Raw genomic sequence first — 27,571 nt, forward strand, 5'->3', positions numbered from 1 at the left:
TTCTGTTTTGTCAGTTAACTGTGAATTTGCATTTGCAAAATGTAAAATTCATACCCTGTGCCGTTTTCAATTAGTCACATCATTGCTTTTTTTCATTTTAATGGCAAATAAGAATGCACTGCAACGTGGAACAATGTGTCCCAACACCAAAAATATATATAATTTCTGTTCAGTTTTGTTCAGTAATGTTACATTTTAATGTGTTGTCGGTCTTCTATTGATATAAATCAGCTTCAGACTTGACACTTTTATTTGAATGGCATTTCTCATACCTTGTCGGGTATGGTGACAGTTTACTGATGAAGGATTCCATCGTCTCTTTTTATTGAACCACAACTGATTAAAGTTGCCGACCAAATGAGGAAACTTATTTTGTGAACCTTTAACAGTTATGTGACTTGACCTTATCCAGACGTCACAGAGGCTTAAATACGTTGCCAAAGGGCACATGTTGATGCGATTCATTCAGTTTTTAACCCGAAATGGATTAATCTTGTGAATTGAATGATCAGGGTAGTTAGTGCTTATAGGAAGACTTCAATATTTAACATAGTATAAGAAATTTACTCAAATCGAAAAATTGTGTGACTGTCTATTCATTTTGAGACAGAGGTGCATTCATGCGAAGTTAAAACGCACACAGTAAACAGTCTTTACATGTATTCAACTCATATCAGTTTTTAGAAGTATGTTGATGAATGCGTTATCAAGTTTAAAAGCACATAGTTTATAAAAAGTTCAACTATGGGAAGTTTTTTATCATTTAAATCTATAATTCACATACTTTGGAAGGACCTCTGAGTTCTTCTTCCTGATGTCCTGCAGTGTGGCTCTCTTCACAGAGTTCACTGCTGAGAAATCTGGCAGATGCAGTCTCAAGGCCCTGGACTTACTGACTATTGCCTTAGGCCCTGTCCACACGAACACAGGTGTTTTCATAACCGCAGCTTTTTCTATGATGCAAACGCACTACCCGGTAACTGAAACCGAACTTTTTTGAAAGCTCCGGCCAGGGTGAAGATTTTTAGAAACTCCGGTTTCAGTGTTGTGGTGTAGACCAGGGGTTCCCAAAGTAGGGGTCGGGATCCCTCGGGGGGGGTCGCAAGATAATTTCGGGAACTATTTACTTTATCATTAGGAATAGCGTATTCAATCAATAACTGTAACAAAACATTAAAATATTAGTTAAGTTAAAAATAAAAGCCATCAATCTTTGGAATTTCCACCCCCTCGATCATGACCCCTGAGGTGATAACCTCATAAAGAGGACATCCATCAGCACGCGAATCAGTTTAATGAAATTCGACCATCTGTAGTAAAATAATGAGTAAATAACTATAAAGTCATTTTATGTTAGATTGTGTTCTTTTGTGCTGTCAATATGCGCGTGTTTGGATAGAACTCATAAGTGCAGGTGCACAGTTGTGCGCAATGTTTGTATACTTTAACCACCTCCAAGGATAGGGGGGGTCTCGAGTCCCTGGCACTGTTATTTTGGGGGTCGAGAGCAGAAAAGTTTGGGAACCCCTGGTGTAGACGGGGAAGCCAGAGATTTGGCATATGACGTTAGAATGCGTGCCTCTATCCCCTTAGTTTGGTGTCAGATTCCAGGGTTCTGATTGGCCAACACGGCTTTATGGTTAGGACTTTATCGCCACCTGTTGGTTTGGCATTCTTTTGACAGCTCTTTATAGCGTGTTTTTGGATTTTCGTGTGGACGCGTTTTTTTTAACTACATGTGAACTAGGCCTTAGTTCCAAAATCGGCATACTTTATTATGATATTACTTGTCATAGAAGTTATGCGCCTTTAGGTTATCTTTAGTTGTATTTTATATTATGCATTTCGCATTGAAAATTGCACACTTCAGTTTTATTACATTAGTCTTTATTACGTAATAAGGGCCTGCAAGGAACACGATTTAACAAACTTCTTTCATGACCTCCAAATCTGTTGACTTGGCATTGCCTACTTGTTTAAGACAGATATAAGACAACCATTCTTTATCACATGTACCGATCTTCTTTAACTACAGAAAGCAGGTACCTTATTTAAGTATTGAAACACCTACATATATATTTTCTTTGACTGCGATTTCTCTACACTGGTCAGTGTTGAAGTTAGAAAAATGACCACAGTTGCCTACCGTGTACTCCGTGTATTTGTTCATTTCAAGCACGGCGAACACATTTCTCTGCTTTTGTTCAAGTAAACCAGTACACTGCTTCTACTCCCAGCAGGATAATCTTATCCAAGAAAGCAATCTTGGAAGCGCACAGAACAATCAGTTTAGAGAGAATACATTGTGGAGTCCGTATTGATGTGTGCGAAGATGTTTGGTACATCATCGCCTTTGTGTTAGTATATATAAGTCAGCACATGTAGGCGCGATCGAATATAAATCTTACATGTAGGCTGGTGATATTATTGTGTCTTAATTATGATGATTATTCGTATTAATTATTATGGAAAGGGATGTGCAGTGTCTGCAGTTACAATGGTGGCGTTTGGAGAATAAATTACATATTGACTGATTAGTGGTATTAATGTTTCAAAGTCTATTCACTTTTGTTTGAATAGTATTATGTATGAAATGTGTCACTTCTATTACTCGGATAGCCTTCTATATTATAGTCTTAAGTGACGGTTAGGTTTAATTACTTCTGTGCTTTTGAACAGATCTGCACTTTTCCAGTGTCTGGTCTGAAACCGCATGCATGCTTTGTATTTGGAGTTAAGCAACTAATTAAAGCTTCCTCACACTTTCTCTTCTAAGCCCTGCCAATTCGGATGCTTTGTTCACAGAGGTAGATTTATCTCAATTTGTTCAAAGTGCCCTCATTACCGTGGGACGTCATAATATATTCTTCTCTATTAACGATAACATTTTCCCCCAAAGACCAAAACGTCATGACTTTAAAAGGTCTGCATTCTCCGGTACTCCCCTGTATTTAGCTACCATTAGTGGGAGCCGGAGGTAAGAACTGCAGTCTCCACAAGTAGGGGAGATACGCTTTAACCGAGATGTGGGCCATATACACACTGCAAAGTTTCGGGAGAGACAACCGCTTTTAAACGCCATGTTTATACATTTTTAGCCCCTTTTATGCTTATTGTTTGGTCTTAGAAGCTCAGGCCTATATTTAAGGTTTTTTTGCTCTCATGAACTATGAACACTTTGTTTTTTTTTACGTTTTCTTTTGGCTTGTCTTCATTTGCTGTTTTTTATTAAGATATGGCAACACTCTCACTGAAAGGAAAAGTTCACCTCAGAATCAAAATTGTGTTCTTTTTTTTCTCACACACATGACGTTCAACATGTTTTAAGACCTCCCTGCGTCTTCGGAACACAAATTAAGATATTTTTGGTGACATCCGAGAGATTTTCAGGCCTCCTCATAGACATCCTGGTTATAGTTGTTGTCAAGGTCCAGAAATGTACTGAAGACATCATTAAATTGGTCCATCCGCTCATAGGGGCTCAATTGATTTTGTTTGAAGCAATGAGAATACTTTGTATACAAAACAACGACTTTAATCGACATATTTTCCGAGAACGTGCTCTCATGAACGCGCAAGCATAGACTGACAAGACAGAGGACAATATATCGATTAATGACGTTATTTTGGTTTGTCTGGCACATAATGTGTTTTTGTCGCTTCCAAAAAATTCAATTGAGCTACAATGAGCGGATGGACCAATTTAATGATGTCTTTAGTACTGTAGCGGCACAAGAAAGCTCCGCTAAGGAGCTGAGTGCAGGAATAACTTCTGTGACACGTCTTGAGGCTTGTATGTTGGTTTATTTTGCTCAGGTTTGTACGGTCAACAAAATATGTGCTCCAGCACTCATCCCCATTCTTTCATGTGAACACACACACACAACAGGTGTTTTAACCTCACTTAATTAATGACACTCCCATTATCATTAGGTCACATGACTTTCCCATTACATGGCTCCTACAAGTACTTTTCTGGACCTTGACAACAGCAGTAACCATGATGTCTATGAGGAGGCCTGGAAATCTCAACGTCACAGCGTGACCTCTCTGTAAAAATGGGAGGAATCGCTCCCGCCCATTTTCGTACCACCGTCCGTCCCAAGAGTCAAGTGTTACCGCGACATTAAACATGAAGTGATAACCAAGTTTGCCATAATGTCTATTTAATATTGTTACTGGAGCTATAATGTTTCTTTTGACGTTTCAGGTTTAAATCTTTACATATTTAATATGGAAATTATAAAATGTTATTTCTCGTCCTTGATTCTGATTGGTCAATAGGTGTGCTTTATACGAAATTAAACACAGCTATGGCCGCCTCTCCTGACGATTACGTGTATCACTTCATACCTGTTCACTGCCGATCAGGGACTATTTTTCCAGCGGAAGGAAGGCTTTTAGTGACTTTACTTTTATATTTGTATCATGTGGTAACCATTTTATAATGCTTCGCATCATGCCTAATAGCGCCCTTCAGCCAGGATCTGTTCACAATAAAGCACAGCCTCTCGTGCCTTATTGCTTACTTATATTAATCTTTGTCAATTCCTCACAGTCGAAGAAGATTGTTCTGAAATTCTTGGGTTTCTGATCTCTAAAGAAGAAGGAATATTTGAATAAGAGATTACAGTTTAATTTTAATCAATCTTATTCCAATAAGTCATGATACTTGAATTATCCACATAAAACCCATCTTAATTTCTTGCAAAATGCTGAATAATATAACCAAGGAAGTATGGCTGCAAGTCTTAAACTTTAATTCTGTAGACCGAACCCTGATCTCCCTTGAAAGGTGACAAATGATGCTTTAATGTTCAATAGTCAGAATTAATAAAATAAAAAATAAGCCTAAATGTACTTTAATGTGACCGGCATATTTCAGCATGAACTATTTTTAAAGAATAATAAGTGGGGCACATTGACACATACTGTAAATAATGTATGTATTTTTTAAACGGATGACAATTTCTTTCCCCAGGCAAACAAATCTATACCTGTATAAAATAAATAGTACTACCGTAGCAAACCTTTGTTAGTTTTATAAATGTTTTTCTCATATAATCTCACAGATTGCTTTGTTTCTGTACATACAGTATTATAATATTTAAATGTTAACACTTAATGTCCACTGTGTTCTGAGATGAATACTTTTTGTCCACTTGATAATAATAAAACAGGAAAACAAATGACAAAGGCTATGTGTTACTGGCCTGCATTTGCGCTACTGAGAATCCATTTATCATGGCATTCCACATCTCCGGCAGCATGGTGATTTCACATTCTTAAAATATATTAGACAATGAAAGGTCGGTGCTTTTGCTCCTTCATCACGGCCACAGCACATTCATATTTCACAGTAATGATAAATATTTGGATGTTTCAAAAAGCTCTGGAAAGAAAGAATATCACCCCATACAATTTTCCGGCTACACAGCTGAAGGTCAGAGCAATAAAGTTCACGTGTTCAAGGTTTAGCCATCAGTGCTTTTGTTTACGTTAGCTGCTCTGTAAAGCATTTCCTCTTAACTGGATTTATGGAAGCGTCGAGACAGGTCATTTCCGTTATGGGGTACCTTCTGAACTCTCTTTTCACTTTTAAAAAGTGAATATGCTTTTAAATATTTGTTTTGCTCAAGTTCAAGCACTTGAATTTTATTTGCAATAACTTAACAAAAATTCGCACAATGCCAAATGAAGTGAGGAAATAAAGACCTATACTTGAAAGTAAGTTTATTTAGGAGGGCCAGCTTCCGTTTTAAAATGTTGACTTCCTTTCAATCTGTTATGTTCAGCAGGAATGAATGTTAATACCAGTTAATGCCACTAAAAGAATTATTCATAATCATTTGCTAATACAGATGTTAATTATGTTTTTTGGTTACGTATTAGAGGATAATGTCATTGGATACATTTTTAAGGAATATCACTAAAGTAATATGATTTCCATTTTTTATTCATAAAATATATATACAGTAAAATTGGTCACAAAGCATATTGCGACTGCCTATAACATCACTTTAAAGTGGAGTTTTTGATATAAGTTATAATTTGATATTCTGTGTGATTTACTTCTGTATAACTGCAGTATGTGCATATGATAACATGCAAAAGCATTTGAGGTATCAACATATTTCAAATCCCGGTTATCCTTCCAAGTGTTTTATGGCATTTGATTCAATCACTTACATTTTTTTCTGTGTCGATGTTCATCAGGGAGGAGCTGATGATTTCCTCATCCTTCGACAGTCTGGAGGTCCTGCTGGACTCTTTTGGGCCCGTGCGAGACTGTTCCAAGGACAACGGAGGCTGCAGCCGAAACTTCCGCTGCATTTCTGACCGCAAGTTGGATTCCACCGGCTGCGTGGTGAGTCGTCTTTGTCTGACCCAGCGGGAGGAATTCACACAGAATGAATTGCACCCGCTGATAGCGTTGTCTGTGTTGTTTTAGCACCTGATGCATTACCTAAACTATGCAAATCGGGTCAGAGCACAAACACTGCCAATAAAACCTAAAACACAATTTGCACAGAGCGGTGCCCCGTCTCGCTGGCCAGCTGGGAATGTGCTCCGTTGTGGAGGATGTGACAGACTGTCGTGATCTGGCATATTTTACAGGGGTCTTGGATTGTACATCATCGCCTCACCACTGTGGTCCAGACACCTGAATCAATGCTTTTATATTTGGGGGAATTTGTGCTTTTATAATGTACGGCAGTGGAGACAGGTTGGAGGCGAGGTGTGGGATCTGAAATGTGCTACACCTTATTTTTAACAATTTATCCGTAATGCCATTATCAGTAGATTAAATATGCATTTTAATATAAAGTTGATGAATTTAATTATTGCACTGAGTTTGATTTATATACTAACATTAAATAAAGAGAAGAGCAGATAGCATGTTCGAGTATTCAATTGAAAAAGAAATTGTAAATATTGTATTAATTGTAAATATTGTATAAGGTTAATTGCGTCATACATATAGCACTAGCTCAAAGAGAGTTTTGTAAAAATAGTATAGTCTACATTGAACTCATATATTTAACATAAAACTGTAATACAGAAAAGAGCTATTTCAAGCTCAATTGTCTCCCGCACTGTTGACTTTGCCTCTATGTTATTTGAAGTGTCGTCCTCTTGCCCATCTGTCACTCTCCGAATTGTATGCTATCTGTCCTCTGCCTGCATTTCCATCCCTATCTTTCTAGTTCGAAGATTTATATATTGGCCTGTTTACAAACTGCTCAAAATTGATACAAACAAACCATCCCCTCCCGTACCATGAAACACTTAACAACATATCATTAAATATTTTTTTGACTTACAAATAACACTTATTTCTTCTTCTTTGACGTCACACTTCCTCGTGCTCGCTTCCTAAGCACCATCTGGCCGAGGTACATTGAAAGTGTTTGATTTCTCACTTTGGCAGGCACCCTGATTAGTGTGTTTGGCCGGACCTGCTGATTTGAGAATTGTTTCAGCCGGGTTTATGGAAAGTTCTGCGTCTCATCCATCTTTCTGACACCCGCTTTATTCACGAACCCCGACGTGTTTCTGAACGTGTGAATCAGGTTCTTTCTAATGTCTGAACTTCACGAGCCTTGTATAATTATTCCCGTTTGTCTCGCTGTTTCATTTGAGACATTTGCACTGTTCATATTTTCAATGCATTTGAATGACTTCTGTTTAATCTGTCATTGTCTTTTCTCGCCAGATGAGATGCGAGTGAAGAGGGATTTTGCAGGAATGTTGTCCATTGTCATAACCACAAAATGGGTTTTTACAGTTGGGTGCATTCCCTTGTAATTTTGCCCTACTAGACTAAGTTTTTTTTCTGTTACTGATATTCTTTGCGAAGCCTGAAGTGATTGTCTTTTCAGGATATTAATACAAAATAAAACACACACATTACGGCCTCCTCAGTATACACGTTTAACACGTTTTGCCGGAATATCCTGATAATGACCCCAGAGTTTGATGTTTAGTAATTAACAGATGACTGAAGCTATAAAAATGATGCTTCAATCTGTCCAATCATAAGAGCTCACCACGGACCCCCAGAGTGCCTCATTCCCCCCTAATCAATTAACACCTTGTCTAAGGACAGCAGTGGCGCTGCTGCCTCTGTGTTTTAATACGGTAGTCTGCATGAGCGAGCTGGTTCCGATCTGTTCTGTCTTAGTGATGTATGGCACTCCCGTGGAGAGGAACACTGCAGCGGTTTGGAAATACTATGATAATCGCTAAATGATGATGTGATTAATTAGTTCCTTTCCCTCCAGCACGCTAGGTGTTGAGTGCTTTTGTGGGACACAGAGGGGTGTCCGCTGTACGTCCAGAGCTTCATGTGATGAACAAATTGCTTCCTTTTCAGAAATGGGCAAGGCGGCTTGAGCTATTAGAGAGAGACCTTGTGATTATGTGTTAAAATATTTCTCCAATTTTTAAGATTTAAAAGCAGTTTTGTATGGTAGAATACTGTTTATATATGTTTACCCACTCACTCACGCACACACACACACACACACACACACACACACACACGCAGACACTCATATTCTTCAAAATACAAATCTTAAATTTCCATCTGCAACTTGAATTGCTAACCATTTATTAGTATTAATATTATAAGTGCAGTTCGCTTATAGCTTCAATATATCAATATACAGATAAAAAACTAGTTAAAACTTTAGCTTGTTGGCCGAATGTTACATTTATACATCAATTTGCAATTTACATCAATGAATAAATGTAAATGTGTGTATTTAAGCAATCAGGAAAATATTAACTTCACAAAGAGTGCATACGGGGATGGGGGCGTGGTCTTCTGAAACTGCAATTGTGCAACACCCAATGCGCTCTATCTTTATGTAAATGAAAATGCAATCCCAAATGTCCATTTTAATTTTAATAGAGTAAGGGCAAATAACATTTGGGTTATCATTTTGTTACAGTTTTGCTTGACTATCTTAAACATATATAATCAATCCGGGGGAATGCATTTTCAGTTTTATTTTGCAACTGAAAAAGCATTAAAATATCTGTTTAAATTACATATTAAAACTAGTGTAGGAACTGGTAAATGTAAATTATTTTATTGAATTATCATTTTTATTGGGACTGGGGCTAGCTTCCTTGGGCAGGGAGGTGTGGGGCAGAGCAGGAAGAGCTAGACATGGCTTGGGAAAAATGAGGGGAATGTCCAAGGAAAGAAAGCGGGCTGAACATGTGCTTGGGTGAAAGCCGGCGGGACCGGTGCTGTGGCGTGGGGACTGATGCTGGCGGGACCAGAGCTTGGGGAGATGCCAGCGGGGCTGTGACGTGACCGGCTGGACCGGTGCTGGGGTTGATGCCGGCGGGACCTGAGCTGGTGCTGATGCTGGGGGTGACCTCCTCCTTCCCTTCTTCCTCTTTGACCGGACCACTGGGCTCGTGGCAGACTGAGGAGATGCGGTGGGGCTCTGTGCAGAAGGCGTCCGACGTGGAATCCCACAACACCTTTCTCCCTCTCCAAGGTCTCTTTGATTGCCCTGGGGGGAAAAGGACCCTTGCCCATCTGAACCATGTCGGAAGCCGACTGCAACCAATGCTGGTGAACAGCCGACTCCGGGCTAGCAGGGGATGAAGGGCTGTCTGCTGGGTTCATCTGTAGCCGGTTCATTCTGTCAAGAATCTGACAGGGAAGAACCCAGATGCAGACAGCAGGTAGCACCAACATACTTTTAATAAACAAAAACCCACGGTGGGAGCAAACAGTAAATAATACAGGACTCAAAACAAATACTTCCCACGAGGGGGCAAGACATAGGAAGTCCAAATGACAAGAATAAAAAGTTCACTTCACAAAACTGGACCAGGGTAACAAGACGCTGGGGAATACTCCACACAAACTTAACACAAGGAACTGGCACAGGACAGTGAACACGAGGGCCTTAAATGGGGAAAACTAACAAGGGAAAATTAAAAAGAATCAAACACTAAGGGGAAGAAATGGGAAAATTACATTCGCCTGGAGGGAGGAATGAAAGAATGAGGGGAAGATTACAGGAAAATTACACTGGGCAGGTGAGGGGAATAAAACACTCAGGATTACAAGGGAAACAACAGGGGGCGGGGCAAAGAAACGCGACTGGAAAAGTGACAACAAGTCACAAATCTGAAAAGCATTGAAAGCATAATGTGGCTCAGACATATTTTTAGAAGTATATGTACCCTGAGTCTACAAATGCTAAAGTACTGTATAACACATTTCTACCATTTACAGGACTATTTAAGAGTTTATTTGCAATATTTATTTGCCGTGTTTTTATTGCTTTATTTTGTTAGTTTCTATTTTTTGTTATTATAATATGTAATTAAAACAGCCCGACTGCAGTTTGATTTATATTGATTGATATTACAGAATACACAATCATTTTTAATCTGTTTTTGGAAATTAACTTTGGAAATTTGAAAAATTAGAGTCGGTCAGTGACCACATTCTGCAAATTCACTCACTCAATTTCCGTTTGCTGGTGCAGTACTGTTGCCTGCAAGTAGCTAAACATATTGGCTGTGTCTCAATCAGCTCTCTATCTCCAGAGGTCGTAAATCAGAAGTATATAGTGAACACAGGTTCAGGCAGTGGCAAGGACCCTAGCTCACTTCACACTGGAACACTGATGATTTATTTTCTGGCGACGTGACTGCTTAAAGTGATAGTTCACCCTAAAATTCTAATTCTGTCATCATTTACTCACCTTCTTGTCATTTCAAACCTTTATGACTTTCTTTCTTACGCGGAACACAAAACATATTTTGAAGAAAATTGATGCGCTGGACCATTTACTTTTATTGTATGGATTTACATGGATGTGATTTACAGTAATTCAACCTAGGGAGCAACAACGATGCACGCTGGATTTTGCGTTGCATTGTGGGAATTTTTAGGGAGCGAACGTTTCAGTGCACTGGAAGGATTTTGCGAATTCCGTTGTTCAGAGCCCTGACTATTCTAAACTTGGAAGCTGATTGAGACGCGCCCATAATAACCTGACTCCTACAAGCAACATCAGGTCATCTGTATCTTATGTATTCCATCAGTCAGTCGACAAGCAGCTCACGGTCTCCCCAAAGCTGTTCTGTCTGCTATCGTATTCTGGTTGCTATGCGCTTCTGAGTTCTCAGTCAATACTTGGCAAAGGTCTCTTAAGTGCAAACTCTATGGGAGTGATCCAGGTGCTCAGCAGGAAAGGAACACCACTGTTTTTGCCTCCCAGGATCAAAAGGTGGTTTTAAAGGATTGTATCCATATCTGTGACTATCTGCTATAGGGGGACAGTCTGGAACAGCAGGAATACCTGCACATGTTAATGGAGCTATGATGCCTAAAGCTTAAAATATGACTGTGACTGTCAAGTTCAACATAAGCACAGCATTTGTATTTCTTTTTTCTATTTGCAACATTGCGTTTTCCGTTTCACCCAATTTCATTGTCTATTCACTTTGTCAGAAATTAAATGTAGGACTTCTAGCTGTTATAAATGTGTCTCTCTATAGACGTCAAGTGTAGTGTTTAGTTTAGTGTTTAATTTCGATTTCTTAATTTCAATTTGAAGCTTCATTCATTGTAATTACACAGCTTTGCTGATTGTTTTGTAGCAGTTTACAGTCAAACAGTCCATTTCTTAGTACGACGCACTTGTTTTTGCACTTTGGATGTTCTGCCAAATATGTCCGTAAATCTCATCTCTTGTGGTTATCAGCATTGATTTACTTGGCCAGAAATACAACGCCTGCCAATCTTCCACTGGCACCACCAACCCAATGTTAATTTCTCTGAATGTGTGATGTGCTCATTTGTTTCCATGGCAACTGTTGTGTAGCTTTACTGATGCAATTCGGAGATGCAGTCCTTTCATGTTTAGGTCATGGTTACAACAATATTACAGCTGTTGCCATAGCAGTAACATTTCATACCCATATGCTCTCGAAACTCTTATTGAACAAGCACTCTATCTTCTGCATGTTTCTCCGTTCTTTAAATTTTTTACGATTTGCATAGCTTATCCGAAAGTCTCAAGCAGATTTGTTCTTATATGACAAAATCAAGCTGTGGGACTAGATCCCCATTTGGAAACGAGATTAAAAGGCTCAGCAGTTCAGGGCTTTCTTGGTTTATCTGTGAATTTAAACCTTCATGAGTCCTCGGGCATTATTAACTGTCTCACCGTGTCCTGTGTAACACAAAGTGCTTTTCAATCAAGAATGCTCTGAGCTCAGATTGAAGGCGGCAGTAATATTGGACTGTGACTCAGAAATCGTGTTTCTCACTGTGAGATGAACGCAGGGGCATTACAGAGCAAGTTGAGACACAAAGTGATTTTTCTTTTTTTTGAATCGGACCAGCAGTGTTCAAGCAATCTTCATTTACAGTACACTTCCCCAGATAACTTATTCTCCTCAAAACTGAGCAATGTGTTTTAAATAATTGTTATAAATTGCCCGTTTCCTCACTCGAATGCTTTTTAACATCCATTCTTTTTAAATCTGTGGGAGAATTCAGTCGAGAGAAAAATCAATCACCGTAAATATGTATTTGACCTTAGTTGGCTCTGAGGCACTTCACATTTTAGCTCACTAAAAGAAGGCTCTTACAGACAATTTAGCATCTAAGAAAATGTTGCCAGGTTTAAATTCTGTTCACTGCCGAGTCAAAAGACGGTTTGTTTCGATATTAAACACAGTGTTTGATAGTTAGAAATCTTAAAGATTTTACAGTTAAATAGTTCATTTGCAAAAACAGATGACTTGTTTTGTGCATTCCAAGTATTACCAATCAAACTGCAGGTGGGTTGTTTTGATCCATTGATGATAACTCAAAATATATATATAAAATACATTACTAACTCAATAAAACACAATAAAAACATGATAGCATAATAAACACTTGAATTCATTTTTAAATAAACGTTTCACTTCTATCAGTATCAACATTAAATTAAATTACTAAAATTCAAAGTACAATGTGTGTAAAGAAGGTGAAAAACTGGTCACAGTCATTCCAAAGCTGTCAATTGGGCGATACCTTTTTAAAGAGTGTATATTTGTACCAAATGTATACATCTGTACCTAAAGGGTACCCTTTCAAAGGGTACCATTCCAGGAACAGTATTTTTGATAAATTTTTCTGACAATATTTATATAATTTAATAATGTAAATGACGTATTGTTCACTCATTGTCTTCGCCATTTTTGACCTAATAATAGTATCTAAACATCCCCTAAACGATAAAATAAATATTGTCGCCTTTGTTCCGAAATCTCGGATGCCCAAATTAGCTGTTTTTCAGGAAATGGAAAAAACTGTGTAGCTACGTTTTAAATCATTAAAAATGACAAGTACTGTATTCGTTTTTATAGCTTAGATATTTTCAAAACCCGTTGACAAAGATAAAGGGTGACTAATAATAATGATTTATTTACACAAAAAGAAAGATCACGAAATATGGAGATGGTTTCAGAAGGACACCAGTGATTTTTGTATTTACTGTATATAAACAGAGAAAATATAGTGAATTAAGTTTATTTATCTTAAACATAAAACAAGAACAATTATTTGCCAAAAGGTTACGAAAAGAAACTTAGGGTCTTAATATAATGGTGTATGGAATTATATACGTAAATGCATTTATTATAAGCTATATTTAGATTTTTTTAAAGGTAATAAATACAAATATAAAGATTTTATATTTGTTATTTCATTTTTTATATATTATAGATATTATTATTTATATATTATATATTATAAATGCAATATGTTGGCTTTAATGTGGCTCAGTGGTTACAGCATGGCGTTAGCAATGTTAAGGTCATGGGGTCGATCTCAGGGGATTGCACAAAGTCAGAAACAAAATGTATAGTACAATCCAATGTAAGTCACTTTGGATAAAGGAGTCTAGCAAAATCACGTAAATGATAAAGAAAACTCTTATCCCTCTGTGGTTTGAAAAGCCATTTTGTTCAGTCCACCAGGTGCATGGTAAAACATTGTCATGGCGCCAAATGAGGATGACCGAGCAGATCATGCAAAATATGTGCTTTGTGTCGACTACCCTCCGCTTCGTCAATGATGTCTTCTGTTCAGCTGATCAAACTGGGACTTTGTGATTTAAGGAATGTGCCAGAAAGAGACTCGGTGCCCTGTGCTCTCCGTGTTGCTGGTAATAAATCAGGGGTCTTGTCAGCTGTAGCTAACTGACAAAATCAATACGGATGCATCCAGGGACAAGATGTGCTACTAAGATGCATTACCAACATCTGGGCTTTGATCCCTTATACGAAGGAGGTCAAGTGAAAAGACGGTGGTCAGAAAATGTATGTTTTGCGCTCAACCTGCAGCCGCAGACGTTGGGGAAGTGAGCTGGTGAAGTGTAATGCGATGCTGTGATGGACTTATTCATCATTTCTCCCCAAAGGGCCATGTATCAATAGCACAAAGGCATTAGCAATTTAATTATAAGACAGACGAAAGAGCATTTAGTGTCTTTAGGAAAAGAGCTATGTGGTTTTACCCTCTCTTAATGCATTTTTATTAGAACAGTTGCTTCAACACCCCCTGTAATAGAAAATGATGCCCTTTCAACCGCTCATTTCTAATGATTTTTGAATGATGAATGACTAATTGTAGAGAAGCGTATTCTTTTGTTGAAACCTCCCACCAATCAAAATAAAAAGCAGCGTTCTACTGCAAGACAGCAGGTCTTTTCTAAACCTTTTCCTGCAGTATGCCATCCTGTTAAAAATCTATAGGAACATGCCACAGAAAAGGAAGCTCAAGGTATGGGGCGTATAAATTTGATCCTGTTCTACAAGTTGATATGCCCTGTCAGAATCAACCCGTCAAATCCTTTGTTTTAAGTCAAAACCTGACAGAAAACATTGTGTGAAATTGGCTTCACCAGCTTTGGGAGGATGGCAATGTGCGATGCAAGTAACCGTGTGAGACTTGGAGATTAGATGTGGAGTTGGAAACAAAGTGTAACCATCGTTTTAACCATACTTTTAAATGTGTGTCAGGGGGATGCTCTTTAGCAGTGGTTCTCAAAATGGGGGCCCCAATATGGATCCAGGGGGGGCACCGATTTTGTGGCATTTTATAAAATATATAAATTTATAGAATCATACATTTTTTTGCAATCAGAAAAAAATATTTATGTTTCAGCGTGAATTGATAAACTCAAGATTTTAATTAAACCAGAAACATATTCAGTTGAAGATTATAAGTCTTTGTTTTGGGGGGGCCGCAAAGTTTAAGAACCACTGCTATGTTAGTAAGTAAATGAAATAAGCAGCTTACTTGTTTTAAATCTATCCTTATTTATCTTTTACCCTCAGTGTCCTCCGGGTTTGAGCCCGATGAAGGATGGCACTGGCTGCTATGACCATCACATTGGCATTGACTGTTCTGATGGGTTTAATGGAGGCTGTGAGCAGCTGTGCTTACAGCAGCTGGCACCACTGGAGGAGGACCCCACTCTCTACAACATCCAGATGTTCTGCGGGTGAGAATGCTCACGAACACATACCAAGCGTTGATTTCTGTTGACAGAGGGTTTTGTTTGATAGCTGGATCGGCACGCGTTAACAGGACTTGCTTGATGAGTCAGAAATTCACAACAACATCTCTCTCCATCACTGTTTGAGTGATTAAGTAACGCTGAATTTCTGCTCTTTTCATCATCATCTTTTGAATAATTCCCTGACATTCACAGCAGGCATATTATAGTTATTCGAGCTGATTATTCGTGTCGTTTTTCATTTTTGACTTGCTTAGTCTACAGTGGTTAGTCTTGCAGTCTAAAGTGTGAATGTCTCAATTTCTTGTTTACCTGAGAGACATGACTGTTCTTGTATTTCCATCTATTGTTTATTTATATTGAGCATGTACACATCTTAACTGTAAAAAAAACGTTTGGAACGTGTTGAAAAATGCTAATATCATCACACAATCACCTGCAAAAATAAATGCACTGCGCAAGTATAATTTGCAGATACTAAGATGAATATAATATCAGTGGCTAGAGCATGGCACTAGCAATGCAAAGGTCGTGGGTTCGGTCCCAGTGGATTGCAAATACTTAGACATCCAAGTCCCTTTGGATAAAAGCGACTGCCAAATACAATAAATAAAAAAACATTACAAATATGTATTTAAAAATATTAAAATACAGCCGCAGAAAAAATAAGACAGTTCCCCATTTTCATTTATTCATCATCTCTAGATGTATTGCTGTCTCTTAAATTTCAACAAAATAAAAGCTCAGTACTGACATTAATGCTCTCTCCAGATTACACGCTTTTTTCATCGGTTACGATGTCACTGTGTCGGATTTTGCGATTTTGACTTTGCAAATCTCGTCGTTCACATGAGAAACAATGGCATTCTTTGCAGTATTTGAAAAATTTAGTTTCTGTTATCTTCTGCAAATAATTTTAATTTGAAAATTGGGAGGAAAATTTTAAGTAATTCACAGAATGAAACAAAGATGTTTATTTAACCTAAACACATACCTATAATTTGTACATTCAGACAAACTTTATAAAATTCCCCAGTCAACCACATCGATTGGCCTTGGTGATCATTTATAGTAGCTCGGCCTTACTCTTACTCTTACTCTTACTCTTACTCTTACTCTTACTCTTACTCTTACTCTTACTCTTACTCTTACTCTTACTCTTACTCTTACTCTTACTCTTACTCTTACTCGTGCATCGTCTGTCGGTCCTCTCATGCACTTTTGGAAGTTATTTTACCCTGACTTTAAATCAAATGCATCAAACAACACTTAACGTGTCACTGGCAGCGGGACTGAAAATGGGGAGAACACAGGGGGGACAGAGACCTGGGAGTAAATTTCAAGGGGGACGGAGTTCCACCTCAAAATGTAGAGGACTTCCATCTTTTATCCATGAAATGGCTTCAAAACGCTGTGCACATTTAATACATAAAGTGACATTTTTGTTATTTTGTCCCCATCTAAAGTAAATCTGCCAAACAGCCTACCATACAAATATGACCCAACCAGAACGAATAGCCTTATTCTCACATGTCTCTCTCGCTAAAGCAACCATTCGACCCATTGGGTGAGTCTTCCACAGGCACGTGTCTTTGACCAAAGGTTGCAAATGCGCATAATTCTCTTTCCCTCAGGAGATTCTGATAATATGACAGACAATCTTAAACCACTTAATGCGCAATGGCGCAAAAAGTGGGTATGCGCTATATGCGGCGCATAGGGGCGCCGCACCATGGGGGGCGCCAACTTAATGGTTTAAAAAATTTGAAATAATAAAATGTTATATACATTTTTATAACATTTATTGTATAAGTTATTGTATATATAAAAAGTTATATACATTTAAGAGGACTAACAGGCTAGGCGGCAACGGTACCCTCATAAGATTCCATCATATAATTTATTTAGACGTGTAATATCGTGAGTGGGCGGGGCGCCGTGAGTTATGTTAAGTACGCAGTAACGTTGGTGAGTTGTTGTTGAAATTTGAATTTGAAAAAGATGGATAAACCAAAAAAGCTGTCGGGGGCTAAAAATAGAAAAAGAAAGATGGAAAAAGGAGATGGCCTGTCAAGGGATGCGACAGCAGCTAAATACGTGGATGGTGAAAGGTAACAGGTAGGATTTAAAATGTGACGTCTATTCTTGCAAATACAATATTCATGTTAACAGACTAACGTTTGCTAGCGACCGTGGAATCATGAATAGATTTGCTACCAAACTTGGAGGCTTGCAAATATAAATGTTGACTGGCAAGTGTTTGCTAACTTAATGCAAAATAATGTTGCTGCTGATATCTACATTTATATTTTGGTTAAACCCTATTGTACCAATGCCATGCATGACATATATCAATTTTATGAAAGTAAAATAATACTGGTAAATATAAGGTAACATGCACAATAAATGACTAGAAGCTGAAAAACATTACTTATGCAATAAGGCTGGTTTATCATGGATTTGTTTTACCATTAGCTTCATGTTAGCTCAGCTGTGCTGTCAGACATACAGGCTGCTTTACATCTGCTGGGTGACATGGAAGCTGCAAGAGCCACATTTCTCTCTTTAAAGATCTGTGCTATATGTGTATGCATGTATGTATGTATGTATATATATCAGCACAGACCTTTAAAGAGAGAGAGAGATGTGACCTTGTAATGACTTTTCTATATGTATGTGTGTGTGTGTGTCATATTTGTACTTTTTAAAATCCCAAATGTTAATGTAATTTCAACAGCAGCACAACCTTACTGCATAATAGTTGTCTTATCTGATGCCATCCCTAGGCTGATTTAAACATTGAATTTATGCTGCTATAGTTAACAGCGAGTTCATTTAATTCAGGTGTGAGGATGGTGGATCAGGAAAGACAGGGGAAAACAACAGGTAGGTCTAACATGTAGAGGGAGCTTGATACCAACTTGATAATTGATACCAACAGATTAATTGATTAATATTATTAATATGGAAAAGGTGGGGGTGTAACGGTTACAACGATACACTTGTGTCACGTTTCGGTACGGTTCGGTACGTTTTAGATACGACAGAAATTTCCATGAATACATTTTTATATATTTGTGTTCATATACCATATAATTATGGTAGGCTTACAGTAGCTGTCTGATATACTTTTAAAATAAACCTTTATTATTTCAAGCCCATACATGATGATGTCCGGCACGCTTTTTTATTTAGCAGGGGGGGCGCCAAAACCGTTTCTGCATACCCCCCTAACACTGGGTAGTTGCGCCCCTGTTAATGCGTTTTCTGTGTTACGGCTGCGATACTGAGAAAATGTGTCTCACCTACTCTGATGACAGTTTGCTGTCAAATTGTAGTGTTGCAGAGAAAAGTGAGACTGAGCATTTAAGCTCTGACACCTCTTTCTTTCTGCCGCTGGTGTGGTGCAGATCTGAGATGACAGGTGCATTTCAACGTTCCATAAATATAAGCGACTCTTGTGATGTGTCACACTATTAGGATGATACTGTTTTGCTGATGCTAAATGGTGGTAGCGTGTTGAACAAACAAAGAGAATTGTCGAATCTGAATGTTTGTGATGGATCATTACCTTTAGCAGTTTTAAATGCTGAACCTGTCGTTCAATGTGACGTCTTAATGGTTTACGACTCAAAGTTAAGTAGGGCAAACAAAGTTAATACGTTGAATTCATGACATTTTACTGTTCGTATTGTGTTTTTGCTTTAGGCTTGCGTAAATGTACTATTTCTCTAAAACACAGTACAAACAAAATAAGAAGCTAAACTTTTGACTAATAGTGTAGTGAAAAGTATTATCTTGCTCTCTGTCTTCTGTGGTCTTCTGTCCTATCTTCATTACTTTGGCTTTCTGTGTGTAGGTGTATTGAAGATTATAAGCGAGGAGCAGATGGCCGCTCCTGTCAGCCGCTTTCAGAGGCGTGCACTGAGGGAGTGGACTGCGGGGATACAGCTGACATCCCCGCCAACCAGACTGTGTTTGGGGACCTTTTCTACGGCTACAATAACCACACCAAAGAGATCACATCAGGACAGATACTTAAAGCCACTTTCAGGTAAAGCAATGATGAGCTTTAATATTTGCCAGGGGTGACAGCTGACCTCTAGTCGCCCATCTTAATGGCAAGATTGTGCTGAAATTGGGAAATGTGGATTTTTTTTGCAACCTTTTTGAAATAAAATGTTATTTATTGACGCTCAAATTATACCAAACACAAAAGAAGATATTTTGAGAAATGTCTTTTTGGATTTGAGTCCATAATGGAAGTAAATCGGGGTCAATGTTGTTCGGTTAGCAACAGTCTTCAAAATATCTTTTTTTGTGTGTTCTGCAGAAGAAAAAAAGACGTAAGGATGAAAAAATGATAAAATAATTTTCTTTTTTTAATATCCATCATTTAAACTATTCATTCATCTTGGCTATTTAGCAAAATCACACATGATGTGAAATACATCACCACCGTACATCTAACAGCGCAGGAAGACTTTCTTTGAAGGCTACTATGACTACTGGTGTACTATGATGCCCGATGTGTTCAACTAAGCAAAAGGTCACCATTAAAAGTCATGGACGGGCCCTTAAATGAAGCACAGGCACGCTTCCTGATCCACTTTCTTGATGCAGTTTATCCATGTACCCCACGTGGTTGATTTGGTGTGGCAGGGGAAGGAGATGAGCGACAGAGGAATTGACAGAACAGGGGGAGAGGTAATATTATCGAGGAGCCAGATCTCAAATGCTCTGATCTCATTTGGAGTAACCCGGAGAGACGGAACGTTTAGACAGCCTTTGAAAAGCTCCACCGGTCCCCATGCCCCATGTGCTGCATTTCGTACCTTTTTGAGCGGCCGTGTCTAATATAAGCCCTTATTATGTGGAATGGTAAGAAGTAAATTAAAAGTGACCATAAGCAAGTTTGGTTTAATGGGGATTAATTGGGCCAGATGAAACTGACGGATCTTCGGCCAAACAAAAGCAGGCTAAGCCAAGTTCATTAATCCTTCATAGAATATCGTTGCCCTGCGACAATTAATTTCAGAGCTGAGGAAGAGGGGCAGGAAATGACATGTTGTTTGATCTTCTAGTGTGTGGAATGGATCGTACGGATAAACAAGACGCTTTCATGACTGATTGCCTTCTGAGATAAATGCAGGCCTTTCAAGTTGATCTAGTCTAGAACAGGATTTGACAAAAACGATGACTGTTGTTGTTAGATGTTATTTTTGTAATTTAATTAAAGCTGCAATCAATAACCGTAACAAAGATGGACGACGCGTTCCCCGACCAAAACTTCCCAGATATGGCCGCTGACATGTTGCACTGATGACATCATTTGGAGCCTATGTCTGCACAGTTATAAACGTGAGGTGGAGTTGTCCCGCCCATTTTCCCTGATGTCTCACAAATGAACAAATCACGTTGAAACGCCTCCAGATAACTCTTATGACCAAACATAACTCAGAAACTATGAGAATGTCTATATGTCGACAATGTATTTGAAATGTAATTGGATTTTTTTTGTTTGCCATACGTCTTATTTGTTTACATGGAGAGGGCTTTATGACCTATAGAGGCTATGCACGTGACATCACCGCACATGAAAATCAAGCGAAGTCACACCCACTGAGTGGCAGAAAGGCTTAATGCAGCAGCGTTTACCATTTTCTGGACTCAATTTAAAACGGGATAAAGTTGTTCTGCGATTGATTGTACAAACAGATTAAGCACGAAATATGGGATTTCGTTTTAAATACTGTCGAAGGATAAAAAAAAAGTGAATGAATTGATGCAATTTGCTGAAACAAATAGAATACTGAGCCATGGAATTTTGACAGCCATTTCATATCCGAGTCAGCTCAGGTAAGTTGTTTTTGTTGAACCTCACCATAATAGTGTTACCTTTCTATTTTCTACACCTTTATAAAGGTGCGTAAATGTGTTAACGTATTGTCAACAACGTAAACATTTAGAAAAGGAATGTAAATCTTGTCAAATTCAGTTTATTAAACCACTAAATGTGTTTTGCTCGAGTAGAAAATGTTTACTTAAAGGTATACTTCACCCAAAGATGAAATTTCTGTCATCACCTACTCGCCTTCGTGCGAGTGATACATTTCTTTGTTCAGATGAACAACTTGAGGCTCTCTTTCGTCATCCTTGTTTGTAACATGAAATTGCAGGTTACATCACATCAAACTAAAATTTTGTACATAGTTGTGGATCTTTATTTGAAGACATATTGAGCCTATGATGTCATTTGGAGCCACAGTGTGCACAGCTGTAGGTATGAGGTGGAGCAGTGGTTTCCATATTCACTGATGACTCCGGGCACTAAAACAGCACCACATCATATTATTGTCATTCTTTTTTGTGTGTAAACACATCTCTATGTTATGTAAATTATGTATGGATAATACATAATGTGGCTTATTCACACAAGTCAGTGTGGCTTCTCCACTTACCGCTCTGTCATTATTCCATAATAAAAGAGATGTTTATGTTCATTTCTATTGATCATAGCAAAAGTAATTTACCAAAGGATGGAGAAGAGTGTTGTGTTTGGGCTTTGGCTACATTCAGAAGTGTACTTTAAGCATTTCAAAAATGGCAATTCAGTCGCTATTCAGCCTCATTGCAGACGGCGAAACTCAACTTGCAAAATGGAAATTTGCGACATGCGGGATGAGGTAATTTTTTCAGCTATGTCCGTGCCATTACCTGATTTGCATTATTCCTTTAGCGATTTGGGCACTGAAATAAGGCAGCCCGTGTCGCTATCAGTGGGTGCAATTTATTCCCGGTGAATTGAGTCATCTCTCAAAGAGAATAAAGTGAGGTAAAGCGAGATTCATGTCTATCCAAAATGATGCAAGGGGGGAAAGAGCGAGCGACTGGCAGGTAAAACCTATCCAGAGTAGCTGATGCTCTTTATTATTCCGTTTTAAACGCGCACCGCCGTGTGTTCCCTTTGGCTCTTCACCAAAAGTCACAACCCACAAGTCTGGCCTGTCACACAGCAGCTGCTTTTACGTTCTGAGGCATATCTAAAAGGCTGTGGTACAGTTTCATGCCGTTTGATAACGAACATGAAGTTGCAACACATTTTCTCTGACATCTTCAACGGTTCGGGAAGGACGCTTTTTAGGTTTGCAGAGTTCTCTGAAAGTCCATGTAAGAATATCTGTGCCATTTCTGCGGCGTTGTGAGGGACCGATGGTGGATCTTTGTTTTCTCTAATTTAAATGAGGAAAAGCAATAATAGACAGAAGTGAGGACACCAGGGAACTAGGAGGGACATGTTATTGCTTAGAGGCTTTCATCCTGGAAATATTTTTGACAACTGGTATGGGATCATATTAAAATGCAGTTTTTGGATCGCAGAATTTCTTACCGTGGCAAATCAAAGCACATTTTGTCTCTCGTCTTGTATTGCCTTCACAAAATGGTACTAAATCGCTTTCCCACTCTTTCTCCTTCCAAACTCAGTCCGGTCAACCACATCTCTTACAACATTGAAAAAACAACTTAAAACATAATCTCTTGTGTGAATCCTTGACCGGTAAATGTTAAAAAAAGGATTTTGTAAACGATTTAGCTTTTGTGAAAACTAGTAACTGTATTAGCACTTATTGTATGATTTGCACCTGTGAAATAACGCTTTATTATTTCCTAAATTCTCTGTGATTCGCTTTGGATAAAAGCGTCTGCTAAATGTAAATGTATTAACAATTTGTAAGCCTTTCATGTGAATTATGTGCACTTCCACCTTTATTATAGTAAACTGTAGTAAAATTTCTACAGCAGTGTTTTGTTAACATTACTTAAGTCTAGTAGTGACCTATACTACAGTTTTTCAGTCTACTATAGTTAATATTATAGATGGTTTCATCTGACGCATGTGCCTGGCCCCCCTCTATATAGTATATCAATGCATATTAGATTTAATTTATATCAATATTTTAGTTTAAATAAATGGTAATAAAATAATAGGGACCATAGGGAGTATAGAGAATTCCTTGCCAAGGTCTAACTGATGTTACGTTTGGGCCACATATAATTGCTGTTGAAACCGTCTATAGTATATTACAGTATACTATAATAAATATAATAGTATGCAGTATTTTTTCACTGTGGGCTCCCACACAATTTGATCAGTTAAATTCTCTTGAAGGTTATAATAAATCTATTGTTTTTGTAATTCATAACACTGTTTAAATTAGATCAAAATGCACAACAGGTAAAATTCTTAATAATATGTTTTATTTAGTATTTTAAAATGTTGGTCACGTCTCGGGTTAATTATTATATGTTTTACCCTTTAAACCATCATGTCATTATGCAGTTTTTCTATGAAATCTTATAATCTTTTTATGTTGCCGGTGTGGATGTCTATGTAAGAACACATCTGAGCCGATCATGAGCCATTAACACCTTGAATTTTAAAATCTTATCTAGGAGAAGTTTCTATCCCCCGCAAAGACCATATAAGATGTGAAAACTCTGAAGACACAGAAGTGTGAGAAGTGCTGAGCTTTGCCTCAGTTAGATTCTGACACGACTGGAGCAACTTCTCTGTGCCAGTTAATGAGCCACCATACGGTTTAAATAAAGTTTTCTTCAACTCCTTTTCACAGGGGCTTAGAAAGACCACTTCTCCATTTTACAGATGACCAGAGTGAGCGAGAGATGGCTGAACATTATCTTGCATTTAAACCCAAATATTTTATCATTTTCTTTACCAACCTCTTATACCTTCATCAGTGAGCTCGGTTATGCCGTACATATCTTTTATTCAGCCATGTTTCATTATTTATATTAGTAAGGCCTATCTGCATATAAAGTATATCCATACTAGTCAACCGTATGGATATTCGTTCCCTCTTTTCCATACTCTTCCTAAAGGGCCGTTCACATTATAACGATAACCATAACGATAACTATATTTCCGTCCACACCAGCGGATGATAACATTAACGTTATGTTTATTTCAAGGCTTTATTTCAATTTCTCCAAAATATGACAGCGAAGGCTGCATGCTCTCTCTGAAGGCTAAAGGTGCGCTCGGATGTAAGCATTTATTTTGCTAGCTTGCTTAGACTCATAAGCGTTACATATATAATGTCCTGTAAACGCATAGCTTTCCGACCACTAAAGTCTTTCATTCAGACATAAAACCCGCATTGCGATCACCTATAGGCAAACGTTTCCGCAAGAAACTCAGACAGTATGTGTTATCGATCATCAGCTGTAACGTTAACGTTATCTTATCATTCTCTGTAACTTTAGCATTATAGTCCCCGCTATTCTCCTGAATAAAACCTTTTTTTTTACAGTTACTGAAAAATGTAAACAGCGCTTAAAGCAAAAGTTGCACTGTCTTGTATCGAATCTCCAGACTGTTGTGCTTGTTAGGTGCCAGCTTCTGTAGATAAAGTGGTTGAGAATGACGCTTTCAAACACCAAGGTCACGGGTTCAGTCCCCAGCGAATGTGTGTACTGCTAAAAATTCAGGATTCGATTTTTGATTAAAAGTGTCTGCCAAATGCATAAATGTAGATGTTGCTTTATTTAGCTCATAGTTCGTGCTTGTGTTCTCAAGCCAGCTGCATGTCTGTGCTCATCGTTTGAATCATTTGTGCTCTTTTGAGATGTAGCATCTGGCATGATTCAAGTAGAATTCACCTCCTCCAACAAATAATTGGCATCTTTTCTGGTCATTTCCACGGAAACCGTTAGTGTGCCAATGTTGTGATTTTCTTTTTACCAATATCTCTCTTGCTCAGAATTTCAATGGAAGCTTCAAACCATAAGCATCTAGGCACTTGCAACAAATGAGAGACAAAAGTAAAACATACTGTTAATGTTTTAACTTTCTGGTTTGTTGAACGGCAGTCTTTTTTTTTTGCAAGCAGTGAAACTTGTTGTTGTAGAGCAGAACTCTGTGCTGACTTTTTTTCTGGATGTCAATGCAGATTTTTTGAAGAGCCTTCCAAATACTGGTATGCTGAACCGGCTACAGCTCTTTTTTTTAGAGTTGGCGGCCAGGGTTTCACTTCAGCTTCTTATATGTGTGAGACTATCCGGCTAAAACATGTAGCCTTTCCTAATTACTTTGCCTCTCCTCTGGGTTCCAGCCTTAACCAGTTTTACTCCCATTCCCTCCCAGCATGCTTTGAGGCGGTTTTAATGAATTTTTTAGTGCCCTTTGTTCTCATCATTAGGAGTTTGCAGAATCATGATGAGGAGTACCTCTCCTAAAACCTCCCAGTTGGGTGTTTCCATCCAAGCTAAGAGATTTAAAGTGCTACCTTATTCCCTGCACTAAATTAAAATATCAGACGAGCCATGCACAGACTGATAATTTTAAAAGCCCGAAGCCTGGACGGTTTTCATATGACTCATCTGTGCCAACACTTTACTGACTTTCACTTATAATTTTTGCCACGTTGGAACATTCATCCGGGGTGTGCACTATACTGTGATATTAATGCTGTCAATAAAAACTTGGTAAAGAAAAAGCCCAAAATTCTATAAAAAAATTCGGGCATTGTGGAGTAATTAATTCAGCCTCGTATATTATGATTAATTATCCATGAAATTATCTCTTAATTATATTCATTGACAATTGGAAAACTCATTATGTTTCCAAAAATAGAATATCGAGCAAAATAAAGTTAACTTTTTTTTTAACCTTTTGTTTGAAATGGCTTATTATTATTAAAGGGGAAAAGTTATTCCATATCTGTAGAAATGTATTTGTTCTTATTAACACGAAGAAAGATATTTGGAAGAATGTAAGGAACTTTCAGTTCTGGGACACCATTGACCACCATAGTAGGAAGAATATAGCATCATTATTTTGTTTTGGACACACCAAAAAAATATATTTTGAATAATGTGGAAAAGCAAAAAGTTCTAGGGTGCCTTTGACTAAAATTGTTATTTTTTTCTACTGTGGTTGTCAATGTTGCCCTAGACGGCGTTATGGTTACATCAAATATGCATCATTATATATACTTTATATTACACACGTTTTTTATCAGCTATATCATTGGACAGTTTTTAGCATTTAATTACATATTGTTCAATTGCTAGTGTAATTTGACAAGTAATCCCACCTATGATGCCACCAGCATCCCATATAATTCTAATTTAGCTAGATAGTATGGCAGACATTTACATACATCATAACTGTGATTCACGTTTTAATGCTTAACTTATAAAAAAGATCAAATTAACGTTTCTCTGAGAGATTTTCCAGTTGTTTATTTTTAACCAATGACACGTGAGGCTAACAGACATTTAAGAGAACATGTAATTTTGGCTCCTAAATTAGTTAAACGTTTGTAATTTATTGTATTGATTAGTTTTTCTCTGTGGTTACTTTGTGTAAATTCAGTATATCAAAAAAAAATTTTATGTTAAGTTAGAACTTTAAAAAGTAAAATGTTGAGCTGTAAAGAAAGTTTTGTAGTGGAAGCTTGGATTTAAAATGTATACAGATTTGATTAACACACCAATATTCAGAGATATTTCCGGGTTTAAGTCATAATTGTTGGAATCAGAAACGTAAGAAGCATATACATAATTGTCATGAAACTACTGGCCCTATGTTCTTGCACTTTTCTATTTAGCTGCCCTGCTTCAAAGGGACAGGAAACCCCTAACAGATTTGCCTGTGACAAGCAATATGCAGAGCTATTAATATTGCAATAAAAGTATCTATTGAAGCGTGTATTTCAAGTTTGACAAGTGAAACTACTTTTTACATTTTTATTAGATGTGGGAAGGAATTCCCTAGGTGTCAAAAGAAATTTCTGCAGTTTGTGCTCTTCAGGTTTAATTGACTATTTTGATTTTGCCTCTTTAAATGTTAAATCTCCCTCATATTTTTAATGGCTTTGAAAAAGCATCTGCTACATGAATACATCTAAATGTAAATTGCTAATATTACGCTAAGAAAATAACTGTTTTCCTTAAGAAAACTTGTTAGCGCCATTAAGTCATTCAGG

General features: G+C 37.8%; 1 protein-coding gene across 2 annotated transcripts in view; it reads left to right on the plus strand.

The window, feature by feature from the left end:
- The window catches only part of astn1 (astrotactin 1), a 187,347-nt gene that overhangs the window by 71,430 nt on the left and 88,346 nt on the right, over positions 1 to 27,571 (plus strand). For both annotated transcript variants that reach the window (XM_079452416.1, XM_079452417.1), the window contains 3 exons: positions 6,217 to 6,367; positions 15,379 to 15,545; positions 19,420 to 19,614. In XM_079452416.1, coding sequence (XP_079308542.1) covers positions 6,217 to 6,367; positions 15,379 to 15,545; positions 19,420 to 19,614 — 513 coding nt within the window. The remainder of the gene's footprint in view (positions 1 to 6,216; positions 6,368 to 15,378; positions 15,546 to 19,419; positions 19,615 to 27,571) is intronic.

The sequence above is a fragment of the Barbatula barbatula genome (genome assembly GCF_947034865.1).
Source record: "Barbatula barbatula genome assembly, chromosome: 3".
Classification (NCBI taxonomy): Eukaryota; Metazoa; Chordata; class Actinopteri; order Cypriniformes; family Nemacheilidae; genus Barbatula; species Barbatula barbatula.